Source organism: Hyperolius riggenbachi, chromosome 8 (genome assembly GCF_040937935.1).
Source record: "Hyperolius riggenbachi isolate aHypRig1 chromosome 8, aHypRig1.pri, whole genome shotgun sequence".
NCBI lineage: Eukaryota > Metazoa > Chordata > Amphibia > Anura > Hyperoliidae > Hyperolius > Hyperolius riggenbachi.
The window spans coordinates 285,000,393-285,020,082 of record NC_090653.1 but is presented as its reverse complement, the minus strand read 5'-3'; the positions used below and the strand labels follow the sequence as shown (position 1 = coordinate 285,020,082).

The following is a 19,690-nucleotide window of genomic DNA, read 5'->3' as shown; positions in this document are numbered from 1 at the left end:
AGCAGAAGGGATGAGTGCGGAGCACAGAGCAGGAGCAGCAGAGGGGAAGCGTGCGGAGCACAGAGCAGGAGCAGCAGAAGGGAAGCGTGCGGAGCACAGAGCAGGAGCAGCAGAAGGGATGAGTGCGGAGCACAGAGCAGGAGCAGCAGAGGGGAAGCGTGCGGAGCACAGAGCAGGAGCAGCAGAAGGGATGCATGCAGAGCACAGAGCAGGAGCAGCAGAAGGGATGCATGCAGAGCACATAGCAGGAGCAGCAGAAGAGATGAGTGCAGAGCACAGAGTAGGAGCAGCAGAAGGGATGAGTGCAGAGCATAGAGCAGGAGCAGCAGAAAGGATGAGTGCAGAGTACAGAGCAGGAGCAGCAGAAGGGATGAGTGCGGAGCACAGAGCAGGAGCAGCAGAAGGGATGCATGCAGAGCACAGAGCAGGAGCAGCAGAAGGGATGAGTGCGGAGCACAGAGCAGGAGCAGCAGAAGGGAAGCGTGCAGAGCACAGAGCAGGAGCAGCAGAAGGGAAGTGTGCGGAGCACAGAGCAGGAGCAGCAGAAGGGATGCATGCAGAGCACATAGCAGGAGCAGCAGAAGAGATGAGTGCAGAGCACAGAGTAGGAGCAGCAGAAGGGATGAGTGCAGAGCATAGAGCAGGAGCAGCAGAAAGGATGAGTGCAGAGTACAGAGCAGGAGCAGCAGAAGGGATGAGTGCGGAGCACAGAGCAGGAGCAGCAGAAGGGATGCATGCAGAGCACAGAGCAGGAGCAGCAGAAGGGATGAGTGCGGAGCACAGAGCAGGAGCAGCAGAAGGGAAGCGTGCAGAGCACAGAGCAGGAGCAGCAGAAGGGAAGCGTGCAGAGCACAGAGCAGGAGCAGCAGAAGGGATGCATGCAGAGCACATAGCAGGAGCAGCAGAAGAGATGAGTGCAGAGCATAGAGCAGGAGCAGCAGAAAGGATGAGTGCAGAGCACAGAGCAGGAGCAGCAGAAGGGAAGCGTGCGGAGCACAGAGCAGGAGCAGCAGAAGGGGAGCAGGAGCAGCAGAAGGAAAGCGTGCAGAGCACAGAGCAGGAGCAGTAGAAGGGAAGCGTGCAGAGCACAGAGCAGGAGCAGCAGAAGGGAAGCGTGCAGAGCACAGAGCAGGAGCAGCAGAAGGGAAGCGTGCAGAGCACAGAGCAGGAGTAGCAAAAGGGATGCATGCAGAGCACAGAGCAGGAGCAGCAGAAGGGATGAGTGCGGAGCACAGAGCAGGAGCAGCAGAAGGGAAGCATGCGGAGCACAGAGCAGGAGCAGCAGAAGGGAAGTGTGCGGAGCACAGAGCAGGCGCAGCAGAAGGGAAGCGTGCGGAGCACAGAGCAAGAGCAGCAGAAGGGATGCATGCAGAGCACAGTGCAGGAGCAGCAGAAGGGATGAGTGCAGAGCAAAGAGCAGGAGCAGCAGAGGGGAAGCGTGCAGAGCACAGAGCAGGAGCAGCAGAAGGGAAGCGTGCAGAGCACCAGAAGGGAAGCGTGTGGAGCACAGAGCAGCAGAAGGGATGAGTGCAGAGCACAGAGCAGGAGCAGCAGAAGGGATGCATGCAGAGCACAGAGCAGGAGCAGCAGAAGGGAAGCGTGCGGAGCACAGAGCAGGAGCAGCAGAAGGGATGCATGCAGAGCACAGAGCAGGAGCAGCAGAAGGGAAGCGTGCGGAGCACAGAGCAGGAGCAGCAGAGGGGAAGCGTGCAAAGCACAGAGCAGCAGAAGGGAAGCGTCCGGACCACAGAGCAGCAGAAGGGATAAGTACGGAGCACAGAGCAGGAGCAGCAGAAGAAGCGTGCGGAGCACAGAGCAGGAGCAGCAGAGGCGCAAGAAACCAATCAATACAAAGTTGTTTCTAGGGTTGCCACGCATTTCTGGGACTGTTGCGTCAGCTGGCAGTTGGCAACGTCCAACTGGTAGGGTGATCAGAGAGGAGGGGTTCCTTGTCAGACAACAACCTCATGCCACGGCTTCAGGTCTGAGGTTACACTTGTCTAAGATTTGTTGGAAACTATGCACGTGTTTCCACAGTAGCTAATGATTGCCAAAGCGAAGATTGTGCTGCACTGCTGTATTCCCCCTCCCCCGCATGCGTAATTCACATTTAACGAACGAGGGGATGTAGAGGACCAGGAAGCCTCTATGGGATTCAGAGTTTCCAACTTTTTGTTTAACCCAAGGTGAGAGGGATATGGAGGCTATTGTGTTTGTTTCCTTTTGAATAATGCACTTTTCCTGGCTGTCCTGCTGATCCTTTGCCTCTAATACTTTAAAGGGGAACTAAAGTAAGAGGTATACGGAGGCTGCCATATTTATTTCCTTTTAAGCAATACCAGTTGCCTGGCAGCCCTGCTGGTCTATTTCTCTGCAGTAGTATCTGAAGAACACCAGAAACAAGCATGCAGCTAGTCTTGTCAGATCTGACTTAAAAGTCTGAAACACCTGATCTGCTGCATGCTTGTTCAGGGGCTATGGCTAATAGTATTAGAAGCAGAGGATCAGCAGGGCTGCCAGACAACTGGTATTGCTTAAAAGGAAATAAACATGGCAGCCTCCATATACCTCTCTCTTCAGTTGTCCTTTAAGCCACAGACCCTGAACAAGCATGCAGATCAGGTGCTCTGACAAATCTGGAAAGATTAGCTGCATGCTTGTTTCAGGTGTGAGGTTCAGACACTAGTGAACAAAAAGATCATCAGGACTGCCAGGCAACTGGTATTGTTTAACCACTTCACACCATTATGTTCCTAGTACAATGTATGGCGGTAACATATTTGGAAATAATGGTGTATTTTTCCGTTTTTTGTATCCGGTCAATAATAACAATCCTTTATTTACTAAAGTAACAGCACTATACCCTCATGACATACATATTAAAACGAGCTCTTCCCTTAGGTAACTATTTATGTATTAAAAGGGCCCTGGAGCAGTAGCTAGAATGAAAAAATTTCTCTTACCTTGGGCCTCCTCCAGCCCACCGTAGGCTGTGAGGTCCCCCGGCGTCGTCCAGGCTCCTATCCATGTCCCGCTGCCGGCTCCCGTTACCGCTAACACCCGAACTGGGTGCCAGGCGACTCTTCCTGGATCTTCACGCTCATCATCACGCCGGCGGATGTGTCTGCACATGCGCGGTTTTCTAACTCTAAACCGCGCATGTGTAGACCTGTCACACCGGCCAACATGATGACGCGTAGCGGCATGTGTGATGGAGACGATCGTGAAGATCCAGGAAGAGTCACCCAACAACCGGCCCGAGTGTCGCCGGTAATGGGAGCCGCCGGCGGGACACGGACAGGAGCCAGGAGGACGCCGGGGGACCTCATGGCCTACGGTGGGCTAGAGGAGGCCCAAGGTAAGTGAATTTTTTTCTTCTAGCTACTGCTCAGCGTCCCTTTAAATTTTTAAGGCAACTGTTAAGATTTTTTTTTACAACGGTTTGGTATTTTTTTTTTTTTTTGTAACTTCATATGAATGAACATGGCCCCTGGATCATGTCCATTTATTCCCCTTCCCCAATTGCAGCTCTGTAAATTCTGCCAAGAACAAGCCACGGGCGCACGCTCACACGCTGCAGCAGTACTGGACACATTTGTGTCCAGATAGACTAGCGCGGCTCGTATCTGGACAACTACAGTTGTCAAGATAAACTGGTTAAAAGGAAATAATTATGGCAGCTTCCATTGGTCTCACGCTTTGGGTTCCTTTTAAATCTTGCATCAGGGTCAGTTTTCCATAATATACGATGCAGTTCCACTCAGCGCACAGTTACCTGCAGTTTCCTGGCCATGGCAACCACTTCGTGATCCGGTGGGTTATATTTGTAACAGTTGGAGAACATTAACCGTATATCGGCAGCAAAGGCCTGTGCATCCACGTAGTCCCGGGCGTCCATCTTCTTCTGCAATGGCAAACAGACACAACTGATGCTCCAAGAGGGGAAAAAAAACCCTACACAAGTCATGATAATGGGCCTGGGCAGCACGGTGGTGTAGTGATTAACAGGGCACTATCTGCAAGGAGTTTGTATGCCCCCTCCCCCCGTGTCTGTGTGGGTTTCCTCCGGGCACTCCAGTTTCCTCCCACATCCCAAAAACATACAGATAAGTTAATTGGCTTTCTCCTACCTTAGCCCTAAACTACACGATGCATACATAGACATATGACTATGGTGGGGAATTGGATTGTGACAAGACTATAAAAATTCTGTCAAGTGCTGCAGAATAAATCGGCGCTATAGAAGGAAAGAAGGAGAAGAAGGAGGAGGGGGGGAGGAGGAAGGAGGGGGGAGGAGGAGGGAGGAGGGAGGAGGGGGGAGGAGGAGGGAGGAGGAGGGAGGAGGAAGGAGGGGAAGGAGGAGGAGGGGGGAGGAGGAAGGAGGGGAAGGAGGAGGAAGGAGGGGGGAGGAGGAAGGAGGGGGGAGGAGGAAGGAGGGGGGAGGAGGAAGGAGGGGAAGGAGGGGAAGGAGGAGGAGGAGGAGGGGGGGGGGGGGGAGGAAGAAGGAGGAGGGGGAGGAGGAAGGAGGAGGAGGAGAAGAAGAAGCTAAAATTAGGAGATAAAATAATAGAAGCACTAAAACAGAGAGGAAAGGCATGTGACATGATGAGAAAGAGATAGGTACATATAGTACTAGCCCTACTTATGCTAGGTACACACACCATACAATTTTCTGGCAGACTTAGCTGCCATATCGATTATTTCCAACATGTCCGATCTGCATTTCGATCGATTTTTCGATCATTTTTTTAAAATCGTTTTTCCAATCTATTTTCATTCAGTTCTATAAAAATCTTTCAAAAAAGAATCGAAAAAATGATTAAAGAAAAACGACTGAAAAATCGTTTGTAATTCAGATCGGACATGTTGGAAATACCGTATATACTCGCATACAAGTCGACCCGTGTATAAGTCGACCCCCCAAATTTGACCCTCACAAGGTGGATTTTCTCAATTATTCAAGTATAAGTCTATATGTAATTATATGTAAGCCAGCCAGGTATGTGCCTCCAGTATAGGTAGCCAGTATTGTTACCCCCAGTATAGGCTAGGCAGGTAGGTGCATCCAGAGTATGTAGCAAGGTATAGTTGCCCCCAGTATAGGTAGGTAGCCAGTATAGTTGCCCCCAGCATAGGTAGGCAGCCAGGTATAGTTGTCCCCAGTATATGAGGTTAGCCAGTATAGTTGCCCCTAGCATAGGTAGGTAGCCAGTATAGATGCCCCAGTATTGATAGGCAGCCAGGCATAGTTGCCACCAGTATAGGAAGGTAGCCAGTATAGTTGCCCTTGGCATACGTAAGTAGCCAGTATAGATGCCCCAGCATTGATAGGCAGCCAGGTATAGTTGCCCCCAGTATAGGAAGGTAGCCAGTACAGTTGCCCCCATGTACAGGCTGCAGCGGTGGGGAGAGCGGGCATGGAGGTTAACATCTTACCTATCTTCCATTTACTTCCTCTCCCAGGCATCCCATGCGCTGATACCAGCGTCTCCTGTGATGACATCATCACAGGAGAGACGCTGGTATCAACACAAGGGGATGCGTGGTAGGTGGAAGATAGAGGCTGTGGTGCGATGTTTGCCTCCATGCTGCCCGCTCTCCCCGCCGCTGCAGCTGTCCGTTACCAAATCCACCGCTGGGCGCAGTCTGCTCTCTTCTCCTCCACTCGCGCTGTAACTTCCGCTCCCGACGTCATGTGACATCGGGAGCCGGACCATCTCTGAAGGGGGTAGACGCGAGTGAGATAGAAGAGAGGAAGAGAGAGGACACTGCGCTCAGCGATGGATGGCGAGTATCCACACACACACACCCCACATCCATATCCCACCCCCCCCACACACACAGTCTGTAAGTCGCAAAATTTAGGACTATGTGACTATAAGTCGACCCCCCCACATTTGTACTTTGGGTCAGTCCTAAATTTTGCGACTTATAGCTGAGTATATACGATAATCGATATGGCAGGTGAGTCCGCCAGAAAATTGTATGGTGTGTACTTAGCAAAAGAAACGGTTTGTCCTGCACAGCAAGTGTGTGTTAAAAAAAAAAAAAAAGCTGTTATCTATGCAAATGAGCTTATAGAACAGCAAAGAACACTGCCCCATGTACTGAAGAGTAAACAGAAGGCAAAATGCTATCTAGCTGAGGAAACACTGCTGGTATTATTTTCAAGCTGAAAAGGTGAAAGGGTCATAATTTCTGTTTGCTTTTCAGCTGAATGAAGCAGATTTTATAAATCGTATAAGTTTACTTTCACTTCATGTTTGCTTAAAGGGAACCTAAAGTGACAGTAAGGTCCCCAGTGTAACTTGCCTGGGGCTTCATCCAGAACCCTGTAGTCATCCTGCTCCCTCGGGGTATTTCCGCTTTTCTCCCATCACCGTACCGTCACTTTAGGTTCCTTTTAAAGTGAACCTAAAGTCACTTAAAAAAAACGAGATTAACTCACCTGGGGCTTCCCTCAGCCCCCTGCAGACGATCGGTGCCCTCGCAGCTTCGCTCCGATGTCCCAGGACCCGCCGGCGAGCACTTCCGGTTTGGCCGTCACCGGCCGACAGGGATGGGAACGCGAGTGATTGTTCGCGTTCCCAGCCTGTATATCGCCCCCTATGCTGCTATTGCGGCCAGGAGGTTAATCTCGTTTTTCTCAATCTAGCATATTTAGTGCTGGTTCACACTTTTCATTCCTAGAGAAGAACAGACCTCAATGCTTTCCTAGGGGGGGGGGGGGGGGTGCTTGTTTCTTAAAGTGGACCCAAATTAAAAACACAAGATTTCAGAAATAAAATCAAAAAATCTAAAATATTTTACATTTATAGTAGGAACCCCTCCCTTCCTTTCATATTGCCGGGACAGAATCTGGCAGACTGGTGGAGGAGATAATAAACAAAACACAGGCTGCTACTGATGAGGTCACAGGGAAGGTGACCTCGGCTTGTGTGAGCATTCACATAGACGACGCCCCTGTGAGGGAGGGTAGCTGATGACAAACACACCCATTATCTAAAACCTCCTACTGAGCTCAGAAGTAATGGCTGCCACCTGTATAACCCTTGTTATGAAAAGAGAAGGGTGAAAAGCATGCACTGAAATGCTCATAGGCTTGAAGGAGTGTTTATTTATCTTTGAGTGGTGCAACTAAATATTTCCAATTAAAAAAATGTTTGGTTCCGCTTTAAAGCAAGGACTATAAAAGATACTGTAGCACAATCTTGCAGTACAAAATTTCATACAACTTTATTGACACACATACAAAAATTCAAAAATTGGCATGGCCATAAAAATCTTTTTTTATCCGTGAAAGCAATTTCCGTGAATGACAGTACAGGACTGTCATGAGACTGGTACTATGATCTGGTTTGTACAGATGCCATTTTTTCTTTCGGTGTTCTGATTCTTGCTGCTAACTGGGCCCTATAGAATTATTCATACATATTCCGGCCTGATGAAGGGCATATAATAGCCCGAAACAAACTTGTGTCGTTGCCTGAATTAACTATTGACGACGTCAAGCCAGATCATAGTACCAGTCTTATGACAGTCCTCTACTGTTGTTCATGGAGATTGTTTTCTTAGCTAAAAAAAAAAAAAAAAGTTTTTTTATGGTTATGACTATTTCTAATTTTTGTATTTGTGTCAAAGTTGTATCAAGTTTTGTACTACAAGATTCTGCTGCAGTATCTTTTTTATAGTCCTTGCTATTGGAAACAAGTATTGAATTTGGGTGTGGTGGATCACCCGCTAAAGTACTTTGTTTTTTATGGCTCTTCCTTTTGAAAGGAGAATTCCCAACTAAATATCAAAGGGGAGAGGGCCAGAAAGCGGAAATGTGGTCACGCACGGTAAATGGACAATTTGGAAACCACCACTGGCACTTATGTAAATTAGAGGCAACTGAGCGCCCAAGCAGAAATTTAGCCAACAAAACGTACAATTTATTATCGTTAATATTGCCAGTTTTAATAATAAGATCACTTAGGTGGCAGGGTAATTTAAAAAGGTTAGGCGTCAGAAAGGGGGGTTGCGCCAGAGGTGGGCTTATAAGGTTAAGCTTCAGGAAGGGGGTTTGAGCCAGAGGGGGCTTACTGTTAGAGTTAGGCATCAGGAAGGAGGGTTTTAAATAGACTAACATATTTCTTCTATCCTACAAGTTCCTATACCTGTTCTAATGTGGTCTGGATTACTGCAGCCTTTTGTAGTTGAACTGTCTCTGTAATATATCAAATCTTCTCTTCTTTGTCAAACTTTGTCGACCCAGGGAGGAATGCACTTCCTCTGCTGTGATAGGGAGAAGTTATGCACGCCCCCTGCAGGCTCTGTGTGTGTGCTTTGTTTATCTCTCACTGACAGGTCTCTGCTCTCAATTTCATCTTGTCTGAGGGGGGAGGGAGCTGCCCATGCTGAGAAACTATGAGAATCCCTGACCGGAGTGCAGAAAATTCACTATGTAATAAAAACTTGTAGTATACTCTAACATGATATATATATATATATATATATATATATATAGATAGATAGATAGATAGATAGATAGATAGATAGATAGATAGATAGATAGATAGATAGATAGATTTTCCTGGCGCCTTTATTTCCCATACGCGGAGGGACCTGCCGCAAGTACCTTTACAGTGCTGAGATCCATGGGGTGTTTGATGATGTCGTGATAGTCATGTAGCTCCAGGGCCTCGGCATCCACGGGTTTGTAGAAGGGCCAGGCGTAGGCGGCGTGCTTCTTGGAGAGCATCTCCTTCAGGATGCTGTCGCAGTACTTCATGTGCTCGGTAAGTTTGCCTTTCTTGCCAGCGTGCTGCGGCACCTCCCCCTCCTCCAAGTCCTTCTTTGGTGCCTTTATGGGGCGCCCAGTGCTCTCCCGCCGATTGGAGACTTTCGCTTGCTTCGCCTCAGGCATGGGGATGGGCGACTCGCTACGGCTGGCAGTGATGGCGGAAGTGGTGGGGGTGGTGGTGTCCGCTTTTCTCTTCACCCCTTTTTTCTGGAACACAAGAGGGGGAAGAGAAACAAAGATGGGGGTTGTGTGAGCTATCGGGGTCTTTCAGTGCCCTCAGAGAAAACAACGGTTACCTGACCACTGACCTGGTCAAGCAATACGTTACAGTTCTATGCTGTTTGTTTGTTTTTTGTTTTTTACATTTTACATCAATAAAAACTTGTTTCTTTGACTCTGTATTGACAATATCTATTTCCCACAATGCAATAAGGCTCCCACAGTGTGATGTCAGTACCTCAGTGCTGTGAGGTGCTGACATCACACTGTGGAATGGGGTTTCACCACAAAATCAGCCATACAGAGCCCCCTGATCATCCGTTTGAGAAAAGAAAGAGTTCTCATGGGGAAGGGGGTATAGGCTACTGATTAACTTTACCCCAAATTCTTGGTTACGGTTTCTCTTAAAAGAGAACCCGAGGTGTGTTTAAAGAATGTTATCTGCATACAGAGGCTGGATCTGCTTATACAGCCCAGCCTCTGTTGCTATCCCAAACCCCACTAAGGTCCCCCTGCACTCTGCAATCCCTCATAAATCACAGCCGTGCTGTGAGGCTTTGTTTACATCTGTAGTGTCAGTCTCAGCTGCTCCCCCGCCTCCTGCATAGCTCCGGTCCCTGCCCCCGTCCCTTCCCTCCAATCAGCAGGGAGGGATAGGATGCAGGCGGGGACTGGAGTTCTGCAGGAGGCGGGGAGAGCAGCAGACTGACACTATAGAGATAAACACAGCCAGCTCTGACAAGCTGTTTGTCAGCAGCGTGGCTGTGATTTATGAGGGATTGCAGAGTGCAGGGGGACCTTAGGGGGGTTTGGGATAGCAACAGAGGCTGGGCTGTATAGGCAGATCCAGCCTCACTATACAGATAATATTCTTTAAACCCACCTCGGGTTCTCTTTAAGGCACGTACATACAGTACGGACCAAAAGTTTGGAAACACCTCATTCAAAGAGTTTTCTTTATTTTCATGATTATTAACATTGTAGATTCACACTGAAGGCATCCAAACTATGAATTAACACGTGGAAGTATAGTACATAACCAAAAAGTGTGAAACAACTGAAACTACGTCATATTCTAGGTTCTTCAAAGTAACCACCTTTTGCTTTGATTACTGCTTGGCACACTCTTGGCATTCTCTTGATGAGCAGCAAGAGGTAGTCATCTGAAGTGGTTTTCACTTCACAGGTGTGCCCTGTCAGGTTTAATAAGTGGGATTTCTTGCCTTATAAATGGGGTTGGGACCATCAGTTGCGTTGTGGAGAAGTCAGGTGGATACACAGCTGATAGTCCTACTGAATAGACTGTTAGAATTTGTATTATGGCAAGAAAAAAGCAGCCTTTTTGAGGCTGGTGACTCGGATGAACTTCTCCTCCGCAGCAGAGGTGACTCTTGGTCTTCCTTTCCTAGGGCGGTCCGCATGTGAGCCAGTTTCTTTGTAGCGTTTGATGGTTTTTGAGACTGCACTTGGGGACACTTTCAAAGTTTCCCCAATTTTTCGGACTGACTGACCTTCATTTCTTAAAGTAATGATGGCCACTCGTTTTTCTTTACTTAGCTGCTTTTTTCTTGCTATAATACAAATTCTAACAGTCTATTCAGTAGGACTATCAGCTCTGTATCCACCTGACTTCTCCACAACGCAACTGATGGTCCCAACCCCATTTATAAGGCAAGAAATCCCACTTATTAAACATGACAGGGCACACCTGTGAAGTGAAGACCATTTCAGGTGACTACCTCTTGAAGCTCATCAAGAGAATGCCAAGAGTGTGCAAAGCAGAAATCAAATCAAAAGGTGGCTACTTTGAAGAACCTAGAATATGACGTAGTTTCAGTTTCACACGTTTTGGTTATGTACTATACTTCCACATGTGTTAGTTCATAGTTTGGATGCCTTCCGTGTGAATCTACAATGTTCATAGTCAGGAAAATAAAGAAAACGCTTTGAATGAAAAGGGGTGTCCAAACTTTTGGTCTGTACTGTAAATACATACACTTTCGATTAGTCAATTTTCCCACCTTGGCCAATCAGAACTGCACGTGTGTATGCACACTTACAAAAATCACTGGGAGGGAGGAGGCGCCCCAAAAAAGTAGGTGTGTGGGTGTAGAAACAGCATCTAAAAATGACTAACCTCTATAAAGACAGTGGTAACCCAAGATAATCGCAAATTTTTATTAGGAACCAGACTCTTGATTGATGAAGCGTTACACGGATTGCAGTCCGCTTCCTCAGATCAGTACAAAAAGGGTCATAAAAACCAGCATTTTTTTTATTCTTATAGGCGCTGCTTGAAAAACATTGGTTTTAAGACACTATTTATACTTATCTGAGGAAGAGGACTGCGATCCGTGCAACACGTTATCAAGTATCCGCTTCCTAATAAAAATGTACTATTATTTTGGGTCACCCCCTTCTTTATAGATGTTTGCCATTTTTATAGGCTGTTTGCAAACCTACTTTTTTGGGGTGCCTTCTCCCTCCCAGTGATATCCCATATCAGCCCCACGATCATGGGGTGCTGGTCTTGTGGGTTATTTTGAACCCCCATTGCCTATTTTTTTGGGGTAAGACCTGTGCTATTGAAGAGACAAGAAACTGAGTAAGGACGTTTTCCTTACTGGCGAATATACTGTGGTCGCCAGTCTTGCAACCAATCTTTTTGAGTGTCCTGCACGTCTAATACCAGTGTTCTCCCCAGGCTCTTTTTGCCGGGTGTTCCACCCGGCTAGTTTTGGTGAGCACCCGGCTGTTATCGGCTCACCACCTCCTCTGCTGTAAGCAGAGTTGCACACAGAAGCGCTGGTCCTGTATTCCCTCATCTTGCCCCACTTGACTACTTTTTCATGCTACCCAGCTACTTTTTCAAGCCACCCGGCTGGGAAAAAAATTCTGGGGAGAACACTGTAATACTGTTGTGTGGCCCATAGCATCGATAAACTACACTATCAGGAGCTCCCAGTGTCCCCGTCTTGCTTTTTGCCTCCTCTGGAAGGTCCTTGGACTCCCATTGGTCACCACACACCCTTACAAACAGTCCTAGAAAAAACAATACCATACCAAGAGTGCCATTTGCCACGAGACTGATTCCCATCTTGCTGCACTGGGTAGAAGCCACTGGCACAAACCCCACGACTGGCCGCAAACTGACACTATTCTGCCAGTGTCAGTAACACAACGAATGCACTGTTTTGCATGCATGCGAGTACAAAGTAATTCTGCCTCCATAAACTTACCTTGACGACGGGGGCTGCTGGCGGGACCACGGCTGCTACGGGTACTGGGGGGGCGGCGGCAGGAGGCGGGGGAGCTGTAGTGGCGGTGGAGAGGTTTACGTTTGCGGTTATGGTTGGCACAGGAGTGGCAGCGATCACTGGGGTCTGCGATATGACGGGTGCGATGTTGGTAAGCTGTACTGTGGGGGTTGCAGTGGAGGAAGCTTGCGATGATGCTGCAAATTAAGGAAAAACAAAAAATTGAATAAATCCCTTTAAACCAGAACCATTATAACAATAAAAAAACAAACAACAACTTTACATTCTATTACCATCACTCATTATATAAGCAATAGTGGAAAGAGCAGATGCAAATAGCTGGGAATGTGTCTGACAGTTACGGAAGCCTATGAATGGGTGCAGGTGATTTCTATAGTGGGCATATTGCCCAGGGTCACCCAGGAGACAAGCAGGGAAACCGGGAGCGCGATGGTGCAGTACTGTCAAGTAGTGGGTCAAATGTGATTAATACTCACAAAAGGTACTCACTTTTGTGGCCAGCAGTTTAGACATTAAAGGACATCAGAGCTGAAAATAAACTGATGAGAAAATTGTATCCGTCCTTCTCCTAAAAATGATTTTCAGAAATCCCAGTTTATATTTTATATTTAAATCTAGTTTTTAAGTTTTTACCATTTCATTGTCTCTGCTCAATGACACATTCATTGAAGTATGCCAGAGCTCAAATCTATGAATTATTGACCCTTTATATCTCTTTCCTGCTCTCAGAAGCCATTTACTGACAGGAAAGTGTTTTATGGCTGAATTTCTTATCAGTGAGGGTCACACTGTAGTCTGACCCAGTCAGACCCGGTCTTGACCTGGGCAGAAGCGGCCACTTGCATATCTGATGTTTGACTCTTTCAGGCAGAGAAAGTAAAAAAGGAACACAGCTTAGTTATTTGTGTGCTAGGCACTGTACATACACATGTCTATCTCATCATGTCACATTGGTTGTCCTTTAATGGCTGTGTGTTGAGTCATTTTGATGGGATAGTAAATGTACACTGTTATAGAAGCTCTACACTCAGAGGCGGCCTTAGAGTATGCGGGGCCTGGGGCGAGTGTCATATGCGGGGCCTAGAGACATATGCTGTGGATACACACACACTCTGTATAGGTTAGATAGGTAGGTTCCCCGCAGTATAGATTAGATAGGTAGGTGCCTGCAGTATAGATTAGATAGGTAGGTTCCCTAAGTAAAGGTTAGATTGGTAGCTGGCTGCAGCGGTGGGGAGAGCGGGCATAGTAGTTAAAACTCAAGTTTCTGCCGCCGATCCTCACAGCTTCCATCTCCTTCCTGTCCCGTCATCTGTGTATTGGTAACAGCACCCCCTGGGGGGACATGCGGTCATGTCATCACAGGGGGTGCTGTTACACTGACTGTTATACGCTCTGTGTACACTGACTGTTATACATCGCATCACAGTGTCATGTCTTCAGTGCTGTCCCTTAAAAAGATATAACTTTTACAAAAATGAGAGGGAGGTGTACTCACTTTTGTGAAATGCTGTAGCTAAGGACTCTTCTATAGGTCACAAATTGTGCAGATGTGGAACGTCTACACACAGCCGTGGCTCTAATTAGCAGCCTTAGACGCTGCTGAGTGCTTTTTGATCAATCAGCGCTGTGTTTGCGTTTTAAAAAAAAACGCTCCCATTGACTTGCACAAACTCGCAGTAAATTATGATTTTGCCCTGATTTTGATGCAAATCAATGGGAACTTTTTTTGTTTTGTTTTTTTAAATCGCAAATGCAGAACTGGCGAATCAAAAAGCGCTCTGCAGTGTGTCTCAGGCCTGCCACTAAAGCTTTGGAAACCGTTACTTAACCTCCCTGGCGGGTAACCCGAAGTCAGGCTAGGGGATGAAGAAAAAAAAAAAAAAAAAAAAAAAAGGAACCAGGAGCGGTAACCCCGTGCCCGGCTCATGGGTATAGGCAGAACCTGAAGCACAGCAGGCGTTTTAACTCACCTTCCCCAGGTTCCAGATACCGGCAGGCCATTCTTCTTGCGGGCCTCAGGGGGGGTTCCTCTGGTGAGATTGCCGTCTGTTGCCATGACAACAGATGGCAATCTCACTACAGTGTTACAGCGCCACCCAGAGGCCGGAGGGAGAACTGCATCGCTGGATCCCACGGAGGTGAGTAAATGCAGGAACTGCTGCAGATCTCTCTAGCAGAATGATTTCTTCCCCGTTTTAGGGTATAAAAACAGGGATGTCACACCGGTCCTTTGAGGGCCGAAGTCCTCGCACATTTTTGGCACAGCTCAAATTAATTGATGGTTGTAAGACAGGAAGGGTGTGATCCATCAGGTAGAGCACATTCCTCTCTTTCTCAGTCTATCCTAAACACTGGCATGGATCTGGCCCTCCAGGCCTGGAGTTCCACACCTGCAGTCTAAAAGCAGTTAAAAAAATTGCACCGCTTTTAACTTGTAGCCGACCGCATCACCCCGATGGGCGTGGCTGCAGCCCAAGAACCACCTAACGCCGATTGGCGTAAGGTCCTGCGGGCCTGTTTGGCAGATTTTGCAGGAGATTGCGTGCGCATCACTGCTTGGTAGGCTCCGCCCCGCCTTCAGTCTCCTGGCGGCGATTGCCACTAGGAGACTGTTGGACAGCGAAACTGCCGTCTTTACACTCCGTACAGGGCTGCGATCTAAGGCAGCGCTGTACTGAGGACTCGTGTGACACGGCTGTCCCCTCCAGAAGCTCAAGGGTGATCGGCTGAAGCCTATGACAGCCAATCACAGTGATTGGCTGGCGGCGGGAGGGCGGGAGGAACAGAAAAATAAATAAAATAGGAACATTTATTAAAAAATAATGACAAATATTTAAAAAAATAAACAGACATCTAGGGGGGAGATCAGACCTCACCAACAGAAAGCTCTGTCGGGGAGAAAAGTGGGGGGAAATCACTTGTGTGCTGAGTTGTGCAGCCCTGCAGCGAGGCCTTAAAGCTGAAATGGCCAATTTAATGAAAAATGGCCTGGTCTTTAGGGGGGAGTTTAACACTGTGGTCCTCAAGTGGTTAAACCAGCGGGTCCCAAAACTTTTTCGGTCAAGGGCCGAGGTCAACATACTTCGGACTGCTGGGGGGCCGGAACATGCATAAAATGATGTTGAAAAACATGACATTGATTCTAGGTATTGATTTCCTCCCAATCATGCCCAGAGGAGAACTCCCAGCAGTCATGCAGCACCCGAAGTATTTATTTGTGCATCAGACAGTAAAGCCTACCCAGGTGACAACCTGCCGTCTAGTTGGACAGCAGTGTCACCTGATGCAGAATTGGATTGGAAGCCAGCGAATGACTGCTCGCTGGCTTCTACAGTATGTGGATGGGTGGTGCCAGCACTGCTAATATTGGCCACGGATATTTAAAGGTGCAGTGGGCCACATCTATAAGTTATACATTTGGTGCTTGGGGGCCAGTGAAAAAGCCTCAGGGGGCCGCATTCGGCCCGCGGGCCTTAGTTTGAGGACCAAACCCTAAGATCCAGAAATAATCATACCCGCCAGGGAGGTTGAAAGTCAGGAAGTTCTGGGACTGCTGTGACGCACACTAAGCTACGGCCACATGCACAAACATCATTCTAATATTTAGGAGACCTTTGTAGCGCTCCCGTCGCCTCTCCATGGGCGGCTCGGCTCTTCTCCCGGAACTGCGCTCAACCACGGCGGGTTTGGGGGGGCTGCTCTCCGCTACGACTGGTTTCGGCGCTACGACTGGTTTGGGCGCTACGACTGGTTTGGGAGACGGAGGTTTTTTCTCCACTGGTTTTTCTGGTTCTGTAATGACTGGAAAGAAAACAAAAATGACCGTGTTAAATAGACAGCATGGCCAATCACTGAAAGGCACAAAGCAACAAACCCGCATTTATACAAGATGACCAAAGAGCAACACCCAACGCACAACGCTGTGATCTGCTACGTTTAATGCTGCCAACCAGAAGGTAAGTGAGATATATTCCCAATTAAGTTGAGCCCGTACCTAACTGTGGATGTGTAGGCGGTTGGTGAACATGCCGTCCTTTGTCCACTCACTCACTGACAGAGTCCTCTGATCTGGCCAATGGGTGGCAGCAGTGAGTGTACGTACAAAGCAAAGCAGCTCCCATGTATTCCACAGAAGGAGAGAAGACTAATTGTGGCCATGGGCCTACCCAGATGGAGATTCTCCTTGTGAGATAATGATGAATCTTGGTGATTGAGTTTCAGAACACCTGAACGGAGAGGGATATGGAGGCTGCCATATTTAATTTATCTTAAAGTGGATCCAACAAACTTTTACTCATTGCATAATTGTGTTCCTTTCCTATAGGGCATTCCTCAAGCCAAATACTTTTTTTTTTTTTTTTAATACTATAAACTAAACAAGCCTCGCCCACAGCTTTTTCAGAGGGCCTTGGCACTCAGTCCCATGTAGCAAGGGCTTATGGGAGCTCAGTTTTGGCAGGAGGAGGAGGTTACTAGCCAGAGATTTCAGAGGCGAAGGGGAGGAGGTAGGAGGAGAGGAGACTGAATTTGTCAAAGGCTGAGAGCTGGAGATGCTATCAGCTTGCCTGTGTGTAATGTGACAAACAGAACATGACTGCCCTCATTGTACCACAGGAATAAATAATCCTAAACTGCTGAAGCTGTTTGCAGCTAGATTTACTGTGTAAAACTAAACTTTAGATAAGATACATAGACAAGTTACTTGTTATAGTTAGTTATTCATCCACTTTAAACAATGCCAGTTACTTGGCTAGTTTGCTGGGCTCTTTGACTGCTGTAGTGTCTGAATCACACACCTGGAACAAGTGTGGCTAATCCAGTAAGAAACATATTGGCATGCTTACTCAGTGTCTTTGGCTAAGAGTATTCGAGACAGAAGCTCAGCAAGACAGCCAGGCAATCTGCATTGTTCAAAAGGAAATAAATATATCAGCCTCCACATCACTCTCTGTTCAGGTGTGCTTTATATCAGGAAGCCTGACCTACAGAGGTTCTTGCCAGACTGGAAAACACACGGTTAATCATTAAAGTCCCACCGTAGATGCTGCATGTGACTAATACTACAAACGTATAAGACCCACTGTCAAATTCTTCTTGGGCCAGTCTGGTGTAAGCCCCTCTTTCCTTTTCTTCTGATAGTGGCCAATCATATAACCTCTTTTTCACGACGTAGTGTAAGCCCCTCCCCATTCTATTCTTTTTGGAAGGCCATACCAACTTACAGGTGACAGACTAATGCAAGTCCCTCCTTTTTATATTGTTATATGTGCCAGTCTGGCCAAGTTTCAGCCTCTCTCTTACAGAGGGAAATCTAGTCAAGGCTGGTGCCTTTCTCATCGCAGAATAATGTGCAAGACCCATTCTCTACTTAAAGTGGATCCGAGATGAACGTTTACTCATTGCCAAATACTAGCTGACACATCATTGCATTCCAAGCTGACACATCATTGCATTCCAGCGGTTCTGGAGGTGTGTTTAGCTACTAAGGGTAACAATGGTTAATTTGCATATATTCAGCAGTGGTGCCTGGGAGACATCTCAAGCTCACTCCAACCTGAATTATCGCAAATTCTTTCTGTTTTAAGAAAGCAAACTTGTTTTCCATAGCATTCCTCAAGCCAAATACTTTTTTTTGTTTTTGTTTTAATACTCAAATTTCCTATAAACTAAACAAGCCTCTTCCACAGCTTTTCAGAGAGCCTTGGCAATAGCAAGGGCTCATGGGAGCTCAGTCTGGGCAGGAGGAGGGGGAGGTATTACAAGCCAGAGATTTCAGAGGCAGAGGGGAGGAGGAAGGGGGGGGCGGGGTTATCACAGGCTGAGTGCTGAAGATGAAGATAAGCTTGCCTGTGTGTAATGTTTATAAACATGGCTGCCGTCATTGTATCACAGGAAGAAATAATCATTCTATTAATGCTGTTTGCAGCTAGATTTGCTGTGTAAACTATCTAAACTTTAGATAAGATATAGAGATAAGTTACTGGTTATAGCTAGTTTTTCATCTTGGATCCGCTTAAACTTATGCTAAACTTCATAAACAACTCCCCTTTTCACATGACATGAGCCAATACTGTGCCAGCTCTTCCCCTTTTTCTAACATAAGCCCCACCCACCACTTTCCCCTGAAACGCGTCGGGTCGTGCAGAAGGTCATTTGGTCACACCGATGAAGGGGATAAGCAGGGTTTATCCACACCATACTTCCCTCTAAGCCATTACCTGGAGTCTGTGCTGCCGGCGGGCTCGCCTTCTTCCCTTTGCCTTTCGGAACCGGGGGCAATAATTCAACCTCTTCCTGGGGCATTTGGGCAACTTTCTGCAGGAAAATCTTCTCCAGGGCCTGCGCCATTAACACAATGTCATCTGTGGACTGGGAAGATCAGACCGCAGGTCTCCGGTTATTCACCAATCAAAAACACACAGAACTTCAGTTACCAATATGTCAGGAGAGGGGGAGGAGCATCTGCGTTACCCATAGCAACAAGATCCTCCCCTCCGTTCTCTACGCCACAATGACACTATGAGAGCTGCCGTCTGATTGGTTGCTCTGGGCAGCAGGCTCTCCCCCCCTCTCATTGGACGGGCGCAGAGACTCACCTTGTTGTAAATGTAACAGTTTGTAAACATGGTATTGAAGTCCTGCATGCATTCATTTGCACTCCAGTAATAGTTATTTTCAAGACGCTTTTTAATTGTCCCCATGTCCATTGGGTTCTTGATAATTTTGTGATAGTCCTGGAAGAAAAGACAAACCTGTTAGCAACAAGACAAGAGAGAGAGAAAGATTACGAGTAAGGGCTGGTTCACACTTGCGTGCTTTTCAACGCTTTGTTGATCGCCAGCAATCAGCAAAGCGCTGCTGCTAATGTATCCCCATGGGATCATTCTCACTGCAGAGATTTGCCTGCATCATAAACGTGTTGCATGCAGCGCTTCGGGGGGCGATTGCGTTGTGATTGTTCGTTCTAACGGGAATCCCAAAGTAAATTGCGGCAAAATCAAGTTTGCTTTTTCGGTCAGTATGAACTGGCCCTGAGGCAGGGGACACACTTGTCTTAGTTTTCTGCACACTATGGGCTTGATTCACAAAGCAGTGCTAACAGTTAGCACGCTGGTGAAAAGCCCTTTATCACGCCTAAACTCAGTTTAGGCGTGATAAGTCTAGGCGTGATAAGTCTAGGCGTGATAAGTCTAGGCGTGATAAGTCTAGGCGTGATAAGTCTAGGCGTGATAAGTCTAGGCGTGATAAGTCTAGGCGTGATAAGTCTAGGCGTGATAAGTCTAGGCGTGATAAGTCTAGGCGTGATAAGTCTAGGCGTGATAAGTCTAGGCGTGATAAGTCTAGGCGTGATAAGTCTAGGCGTGATAAGTCTAGGCGTGATAAGTCTAGGCACCAACCGGGTTAG

The 19,690-nt window shown here is 47.3% G+C and overlaps 1 protein-coding gene across 11 annotated transcripts in view; it reads right to left on the bottom strand.

Moving 5' to 3' along the window:
- BRD3 (bromodomain containing 3) overlaps positions 1-19,690 on the bottom strand; it is an 86,715-nt gene that overhangs the window by 29,306 nt on the left and 37,719 nt on the right. For all 11 annotated transcript variants that reach the window (XM_068249077.1, XM_068249074.1, XM_068249073.1 and 8 more), the window contains exons 3-8: positions 18,882-19,019; positions 18,504-18,654; positions 15,898-16,086; positions 12,244-12,458; positions 8,621-8,992; positions 3,776-3,904 (exon numbers count right to left, since the gene is read on the bottom strand). In XM_068249077.1, the coding sequence (XP_068105178.1) occupies positions 3,776-3,904; positions 8,621-8,992; positions 12,244-12,458; positions 15,898-16,086; positions 18,504-18,654; positions 18,882-19,019 (1,194 nt within the window). The remainder of the gene's footprint in view (positions 1-3,775; positions 3,905-8,620; positions 8,993-12,243; positions 12,459-15,897; positions 16,087-18,503; positions 18,655-18,881; positions 19,020-19,690) is intronic.